The sequence below is a fragment of the Ornithodoros turicata genome, chromosome 2 (genome assembly GCF_037126465.1).
Source record: "Ornithodoros turicata isolate Travis chromosome 2, ASM3712646v1, whole genome shotgun sequence".
In the NCBI taxonomy this organism is placed as follows: Eukaryota; Metazoa; Arthropoda; class Arachnida; order Ixodida; family Argasidae; genus Ornithodoros; species Ornithodoros turicata.
The window spans coordinates 54,986,262-54,995,098 of NC_088202.1; the positions used below are offsets into that span (position 1 = coordinate 54,986,262).

General features: G+C 44.4%; 2 protein-coding genes across 2 annotated transcripts; one reads left to right on the plus strand and one right to left on the minus strand.

Annotated features, from left to right (window-relative positions):
* Nucleotides 1-412: 412 nt before the first annotated feature.
* On the plus strand, nucleotides 413-2,331 carry LOC135384654 (uncharacterized). The gene is made up of 3 exons (XM_064613846.1): nucleotides 413-605; nucleotides 939-1,052; nucleotides 1,413-2,331. Exons 1-3 carry the CDS (start codon nucleotides 418-420, stop codon nucleotides 2,329-2,331), a joined length of 1,221 nt encoding a protein of 406 aa, XP_064469916.1. The 5' UTR covers nucleotides 413-417.
* Nucleotides 2,332-2,400: 69 nt separating this feature from the next.
* Nucleotides 2,401-5,176, minus strand: LOC135383504 (transcription factor Adf-1-like). Its single transcript, XM_064612932.1, has 3 exons — nucleotides 4,953-5,176; nucleotides 4,687-4,849; nucleotides 2,401-4,379 (listed from the first exon to the last, which is right to left on the minus strand). The coding sequence occupies exons 1-3, from the start codon at nucleotides 5,143-5,145 to the stop codon at nucleotides 3,974-3,976; spliced, it is 762 nt and encodes a 253-aa protein (XP_064469002.1). The 5' UTR covers nucleotides 5,146-5,176; the 3' UTR covers nucleotides 2,401-3,973.
* Nucleotides 5,177-8,837: the final 3,661 nt, after the last annotated feature.

The window sequence follows — 8,837 nt, forward strand, 5'->3', positions numbered from 1 at the left end:
ATTCCAAATGTAGTTCAAGTAAAGTACAAAATACTAGGCAAAGTACTTCAAGTATTCTTCAAGTTCATTGAATTTAATTTGTATCACATTGCATTTCACTGTTTAGTATATGTGTCTTGTTTTTGTTTATTTTTGGCAAAACTCTAGCGAGCATTTTTGACAAATGCTCTAAAGCCAGGTTAAAGGCGCAGATATAGTCCGACGTTTTTGGCGTCGCAGCCAGCGACAGCCGAAGTCGGACACGTCACGTCAAGCCAGCCAGGAAATATGCGTTTATAGTCAGACGCGCGTCAGCAACGGCCGGCGGCCGTGGCGCATGCGCAAGGTTGCAGAAGCTGTCTGCTACCTTTCCCGCGGTTTCCGACAGTTGCGGCCTTTCGCGCGTATTGCGTGTTTTCGTAATAATTTGCTCTTGAAATGGCGTGGACGTATCCAGCGCGGCGAAAAATCACTACAGCATTGTTGCTGCGTCGTCTACGACGGAGACGGAAGCGGACTATGTACATCCGAGAGATATTCGACAAGCGGCCTTACATTGGGCAGTACCACAACCTCGTACAGGAGCTGCGGCAAGTGGATCCAGAATACCATTTCAAGTATTTCAGGTAATAATTGAAAGCATGCTTTCATAATAATAACAACAATACTACTACTAATAATAATTATAACAATAATAAGAATTTATTTTTGATTAGGCGCTCATAAAAAACCCTAATATGTTGTTATGCATATTAATATGAATGCCCTGCCTGTGGTTACCCTTATTTACTGCTTAAAAGGATTTGCTAGCTGCTCCTGTTTGAACGCATGTAAAGACCCTCCCTTCCCTGCTGGGGAGTCGTTTTCCTGTGCATTAGTGGTAATTGCCGATTCCTGGGCACATGGTAGGTGCCAAGAACAATCTTCTTTAACGCAGCCAGTGTGTGTTCTTTATGCAGGATGACCAAGGCATCATTCGACCGTTTGTTGGGCCTGGTGTACTACAGGCTGTTGCATCCTCCGAATCATAGAAGACCCATATCTCCTGCGGAGAGACTAGCAGTCACATTGAGGTAAGCCCTTAACGATATTCACCCGAGAAGCCGTTTTGAGTTAAATGGCTTGGATTAAGGCGACTTCTGGAAACTCATATGGTATTTCATTCATGTTCTCGTCATCCTTGCGATTAAATCTTTTCGGATTCATATTACACCAGGAGCTATGGCCAGTCTTCTCTAATTCAACACTCGAAATACGCACAAGAACACATAACTGTGAAATAACCCAACAATGATGAACTTACTTGAAATAAGGAGAAAATTCAGACTGGTTCTGTGCTTGCTCATTAATTTGCGTTTCGTTCTTTCTCGTGCCAGCCCTGGTGTTGTATGGACAACGTTTTTAGCGGTTTTCAGACTCATTAACTTTTACAGATTCCTGGCAACCGGCAGTCCCATGCAAGACACCGCCATCAATTACTGTATGCACGTTTCAACCGTGTCCAACATATTGAGCGAGACCCTTGCGGCAATATGGGACTGCCTCTCACCACTCGTGTTAAAACCACCAACAACACCCGAGTGGGAGAAAATCCGGCAAGTGTACAGCTCTATGTGGAACTTTCCGAATGTCATTGGAAGTATAGATGGCAAACATTTTGCTATTCGGTGTCCGGACAAAAGCGGCTCTGACTTCTTTAATTACAAAGGGTTCTATTCTATTGTACTGCTTGCAGTGGCTGATGCAGAATACCGCTTTATCCTAGTTGATGTTGGGGCTCAAGGGCGAGTATCAGATGGTGCGTGTTTCAATGAAAGTGGTATCAAGGAACACTTTGAGCGTGGAACGCTTGGACTACCTTCATCAGCCTGTCGGTGGCCTGTTTGTATGGTAGGTGACGCGGCATTCCCCTTGCGACCGTACTTAATGCGGCCATACCCTGGGAGGAACCTAAGCGAAACAAAAAAAGTATTCAACTACCGGTTGTCGAGAGCAAGACGGTGCATTGAGAACGCATTTGGGATCTTGGTGTCAAGGTGGCGCTCATTTCTGTCTACTGTCACCGGAACGCCGGACTTCCTTACTGACATGGTGAAGGCAGGCGTCTGCCTACACAATTTCTTGATGTTGGACGCTGCATACTGTCCAGAAGGCTATGCTGATACTGTGTGTGGGGAGAATGTGCAAGAAGGCATTTGGAGAGAAACAGTAACACAAGTAGGATGTGAGGGTTCGTCTGGAGCAAACCGCCCAACTTCAGTGGCCATGGCAATCAGAGATGAAATTGCGGGTTATTTCATGTCTCCTGAAGGTTCCCTACCATGGCAGCTAAGGGTTGTTAGGAGAAGTTGAAAAGTGGTCTGTGCTTCCTTGGTACTCTGCACAGAACATGTGATACAGAACTGTGATAGATAAAACGACTTTTTGTCAGAACTATTTTATTACCTTACACACTGAACCTCAAACAATGCTGTGTTGTATGCTCAAAGTTTGTGTTAATACAGGCATCTGTACGCCTTCTTTGTTTTTCAGTTTTCTGAAATAAACTACTAGGCACTTATATTTTTTTCGATAATCTACAGCGTTTTGTTTTACGGCTTGCGTGTCAGCAAGAAGGCAACAAGTTGTCTAACTGTGGGATGCATTATTATGAAGCAGACAAAAACTGCACACACATTTAGTTTGCTGGTACTTTCGTTATTGCTTGGCACTTGCGTAGACACTGAATGCTTTTTTCTTGCATATCAGAAGGGCTTTACAAAAATTAAATGCTGTAGGCTAGACTAGAAACGAGACTAGATATACTGACTAGGTATATAATTCTACACAAGAAAATAACACAAATAGTACATTTGTAGTCATTTGTACAAATAGTAGTAGTCAAAAATAATTCAGGTATATCAAGTATATCAAGTTCAGGTACATCAAGACAAAACACTTTGTTCAGGAAGTGCATATCACATTTGGTTCATTGGCTCTTCTGTTATTGCTTGGTGCTTGTGTAGACACTGACTGCTTTGTTCTTACAAATCAGAAGGGCTTTACAAAAATAAAATGTTGGCTGAATTAGAAAAGAGACTAGATATGCCGTTTTTTTTAAATATTCATTACAAAATTTTATTTCAAGAAAAACTAGTCGCGCAAAATAGATGGCGTTTCAGCAGGTGGTTTATAAGGCCAGACAGACATCCTGTAGGACAGCGCATGCATGTGCTGGATGACTAATTAGCTAAAATTCATTAATTAACTGATATTAGTAAGATTTTTTCTGGGAAATGTGGGATAGCAGAATTGCAGCCAGTCATTATTGAAACCCATTGTCCTTATTAAATAGCCTGAGAAGCAACCATACTTCGAGACATAAATTGCCAAATTTCTGTATGCAAATTAGCCGAAACCAGAACTGAGCAGTATTCAAGCACAGAAACAGCTACAGGCAATCACGGGGAGAGGGCACATGCCTTGGAGCAATGGAGCTGGTTGGAGTAGATGCAAATCTGAGATCGCTCTCCTACCCAGATAAGGTGAAGGGTGCGTGGTTGTTGCGCTCGAAAAGCGAATAGTTGTAGTTTCGGCTCATTTGCATAGCGAAATTTAACATTTTACGTTGCTTCCTGGGTTGTTTAAAGGACGGTGGCTTTGAATAATGATTGGATCCAATCCTGCCATCTCGAATTCCCCCCTCTCCCCCCCCCCCAAAAAAAAACATCTAATTATGAAGTTAATGAATTTTAGTTAATTAGTAGTACAGTAGATGCAAACACTGTCCTACAGGATATTTCCCTGGCCGTATAACCCACCTGCTAAAACGGCATCTATTTTGCTCTGCCACCTTTTAAGAAAAATTCTGTAACGAATAAAAAACACCTGTATAATCCTACACAAGAAAATAATAAACACAAGACTAACTGCTTCAGGGTTATAAAAAAACTACAGGCCTTGTTGTCATTTCTACAAAAACAGGTAGTCAAAAATAATTCATTTAACAAGAACACTATAGGTCATACTCCGAAAGTAGCAACATCATTTTTGCTTTGCATTCTGCCGCGGTTGGCTTCGACAGCCTGTCCAAGGTCATCCCTACAGATAGGGCGAATGCCTCATTCTCCGACATCCTTTTGTCTAGGTGTTTCAGCAGGTCTTGTTCAAAAGTGTCCGATTTTTTTCGCTTGTTCACTCTGTTTTCTGGCAGCTGACCTGACTGGACAAGTGTCTGTTCGCCTCTGTCCGTTGCCATCGTGACGGTTGGTATAAGGGAATCCCCCTGGGTAGACGTTGTGCAGGATGATGTTGATGATCTCGACACCATAGACTCGAAAATGCTTTCTGCAGTGCCGCTGGAATCGTCGTTTCCAGGATTCTCTTCGAGTGTAGATGAGCCATGCAGATTGCATGTTGTCCTCCAGAAAAACAAACAATTTGTCATGTAGCTGCAATGTCAATGAATCACGACGATACTCTTGTCTGTGTCCTGTGTAGCAAGCATTGTGTATACGTAATGGCTGGTGTGCATTCAAGGAAACAAAAATATCACTTGGAAGTAGTGGTCTGGTCATGTTTGCAAACGATTTGTACCCAGAAAGTGGCAACAGCAAAATGCATACTAGACGCGTGAACGTAGTCGACAGAAGCGTCATTGGAAACTCGTCACGGAACGCTATACGGAACATACCTGCACTCAGCACCTCAACAGACGAAACTACTTACTTTCTCGGACGTCCACAGTCTTTATAAAAGGCCATAGCCTCGAAAAATTCCCAGGCACGCCTGGAAACAAACGCATTTCCACTTCGTTTCATCACCTCCATTGCCTTGATCTCTCTGGAGTACCGATCTCTTAGGTGCTTCCACAGCTTATGACATTCTTCAACTAAACAGAGGGAAAGACAAAAGACAGGACAAGATGTGATTAATAGTGCCGCGAGAGACAAACGCCACTCGAAAGAACGCACAAGGTGGTCCGAACAACTTACCTGTGGCGAGGCCACATTGTTGTCTTATTATTTCCCAGGCGTTTCTCTTTCTTTGTGAATCCCTATAGTCCATCCTCTTCGTGTCAAACACACATGAATGTTGTCGTACACCCTCCAGTAGACGCTCTACCACAATATCTGATGGCCCAAGCCGCTCAACTGTCACTTCCGTGCCCGAACTGTAGTCCGCCATTTTGATAAAGCGCGGTGCATTCTGGTCTGACTGCTCGAGCGCGGCCGGTGAAAAACAGGAGATGCTGTATTCTGAGCGGGCGACGTTCTAGCGCTTGAATTCCGCCGGCCGCGCTAGTGGCTGAACTATAAAAGGTGTGATTTTCCCTGGCGTAACGCAACTGTGCTGCGCGCGGACGCACAGCACAGTTACGTCGGACTATATCTGCGCCTTAAGTGCTAACCCGTGAATATGAACTTAATCAGATGACATAATTTGCAGCTACATGTAAAGAGGTAATGTGTCATCTGGGCTGTGATTGTGCCAAGTGTGGTGTTCCGGTACTAATCCTCTGCTATAACAGGCTAGGAAATTTCAAGGGGGAAAAAAGTACAGGCCAACGGAGATTATATATTTCTGGGCATTCCATGCTGCTTTTTGAAATACAACATGTCTAAAAAAAGAATATGAAGAAAGTAAAAAAGGATGAAACACAATGTAAGCCATCATTTTTATACGACTGTGATCTGCAGCAATGTAATCCATGTGACCAATTAAAACAAAACGTAAAATGTCAAAAATGAAAGCATGTGTGTCTTTCACAGTGTTCATTCAGAGTGTTCATCATGTAATGCGATCTCACATTGTGATATAAAATGATTATTAATTGCCAGTGAAGGAAACAATATAAAAAAAGCATAGAACCCTGCATTGGGAGAACTGAAACGACAATTGACCAAGTCATTGTGCTGCCGGTTGCAGTGTCATAATGTGTGGATGTCTGTGCATTCCATTCGTTTTACATAGTCATAGACGTGTTGATACTTTTTCAACGTTCCAAGCTTCTCAACAATAAATTTGCTTCAACAAATATGCTCTTTAACAGCACAAAAATCCTTTTTGGTAAAATGTCAGACTGGGACTCATAGTACTGCATCCCACTAAAACCATTGATGGGCATTTTTGATACTCTTTTGTGACTTTTTGTCTGGAGCCAAAGTTTGTGTACTTAAGTACTTGATGGGAAAGTACTTGGAAAACAGTACTTTAAGTACGGTACAATGTACACGGTTTAAAATGTACTTAAAGTAAAGTACAAGTACACAGAAATGTACAAAGTATTACTTGAGTACTTGGTATACATCAAGTAATAATGATAATAATAATAATTTATTTATTTCCACATAGCATAACATGTGGCGGGAACTGTGAAAAAAAGTCACCTTGGTGACTTGACGAGCTCACAGCTCCCGTGTACTGCCCGTGTGTGCACTGCCGTGCCACAGCTCCCGTGTACTGCCCGTGCACCCGTGTGTCCCAAGTACTGCCCATCATTGCCCTATCACATGCCATGACTTCTAGTACTTCTAGTATCTATGCCGTGACTTCTGTCTGCATGCCTTTTATGACATGAGAACAACATTGTGAAGGTATCTTCAAGTTTGGAGACAAGCTTGAAGAGTGTTTCTGAACAGTAGCGTAGGCCCCCCTGTTGAATTCGTTCATGTACGACGACAGATGGTCTGCGCTCGGTTCGTTTTTGCACGCTGCTTTTTCTTCACAGGGGAGTCAGACGTCTGCTAAAGGTTCACCATTCCACAGAAACAGTGCACAACCGACGATAAAGTAAAATAAAACACTTCAAAGACGCGACAGCGTCGCTATCCCACCCTCTGAAACGTGACGGACGAAAGAACTCCGCCCAGGGACTAGCCAGAGCGCCCAGAAATTAGCATACATCCGTGGAGCAGCGCGCCTGGTGGCCGTCTTCCGCAAGAGTCCCGCTCCGTCGGGTAGGAGGCTGTGGGCGCTCCTCACACCAGACAATATTCATCTAGCCACCATACATAGAGATCAGTGGTCCACACAAGTAACGCTCCTGAGATCCCCCATGTGACGAATGACAAATGACTGCTCGCGCGTCCATGGGGGTATAGGCCTGTTTGGCTGGAGTTTGTCGGGGCGAGAGCAGCGCCGTGTTTCTCCCCTGGCGGTGGGCGTCCAAACCTCTCTCGAGCACATTGGCGGGTCGGTGTCGTCTACGGCTGTTCGTGCATGTGCAAACGCGCTGGCCTATGTCGAAAGCTCAGAAATCAGAGCATAGGCCCGGATCGGCTTACTGATGTGTCGTAAACTGTAGCAACAGTGTGAAGAATACGGTAGGACTGAGCCCTCCAGTGACATTCCATTCCTTTCCTGGCAAATGGTACGAGAAGGACAGGAGGCAAGCGTGGATAGTCGCGGTTCGTCGTGTAAAGTAAGTACGGCTGCGAAAGCAGACATCACTGCTTTGACAACTGTGAACAACTTGCCAATTTTCCTTATTTGTTTTCAAGTCCGGGCGGTGCCCCATGGCAATCAACCAAGGTGATCGTCAGTTGCAGTCGCCACTTCGCTGGAAATCATGTGAACAACGTCCAGTCGAGCCCCTCGTACACGCCAACTATCTTTCCTGAAGTGTACAGGAAGAAAACACCAGATGCTACGAGAAACTTAAGGTAACAGGCAGCGCTCGTTTTGATATAAGTCTCAAATTTTTTTGTTTCCTTTAGCGACCACCACTACAATGTTTTGATATATGTAAATACCATACGTACTACATTGATGAGTGGCACGATCGAGTTGCTGTTCGTGACTTTTTTGTGCAACTTAAAATATTGTAAGTTCAACGCAGGTGGCAAAAGCGCCAGGCGATGAAAGAAAACATGACGGTGGAGAACAAAGTGACAGATAGTGTATCTTGTGTTAGAAGCAGTTGTGCCTCGGGAATGGCAGATGATGTTACTGAACAGCCCATGCCTGAAGACGATTTTGAACTTGCTCTCCTTGCTGGCCTTGCAGCTGGGGCTTCAAAGCTACCAACACATGCTGATGCAGTGCGTAAATGCAGGGCCAACTAGCTCTGGCAAGGACGACTAATGCATTTTTTTTAATTGAAGGCAACACAGACAGAAGTGTTGAAAGAAACAGAGACGCCTGTAGTCCTGCAGCTGTTTCTCTCGATATGTGACGGTCGGCGTGGTGAAACCCAGGTTGAGCACGCTGATGAGCATACTGCCAGATCTTCAAGCACACATACTTCAGAAAGCCACGACCGTTGTGATACTGAGGAAAATGATCCTTGTGGAGCTGAACAGGTTTGTGACACAGAGTGAATTTACGCCTGCAGGTCGTGCCTCGGCTCTCTGCTAAGGACCAGGCCCTGAGATGTGCTTCTATCTGACCTGTGTAATTACTGCTATACGAAAATGTTCATCTTTTTCTTCTTTAAGGTGACACCAGTTGGATCATGGAAAAGGAAGTGCGGCTTTGAAGGCTTTCGAACGCTCAGCAGTTCAGAGAAGGCCCTGCAGGATCTCTGCGGTGTCACCATGACAGTGTTTTCCATTCTTCTGTACCTCCTTCCCGAACAACGCCAGAGGGCCTCTGATGTCTCTCGCGAAGACAGACTGGCTATACTCCTCATGAAACTGAAGCTTGGAGTAAGCTTAACGGCAATAGCAGCACTCTTTGGTGTGACTAAATCGACAGCATGCCGTGTCTTCCACACAACACTGGACCAGCTCAGCGCAGTGACCAGAGAGTGGATCTTCGTGCCACCACGTGAGACAATCAAAGAGACACTGCCACCATGCTTTCAACGCCACTATCCAGACTGTACATTTATAATTGATTGTACACTAACCTATAAAATATAGTACAAGGAAAATCTG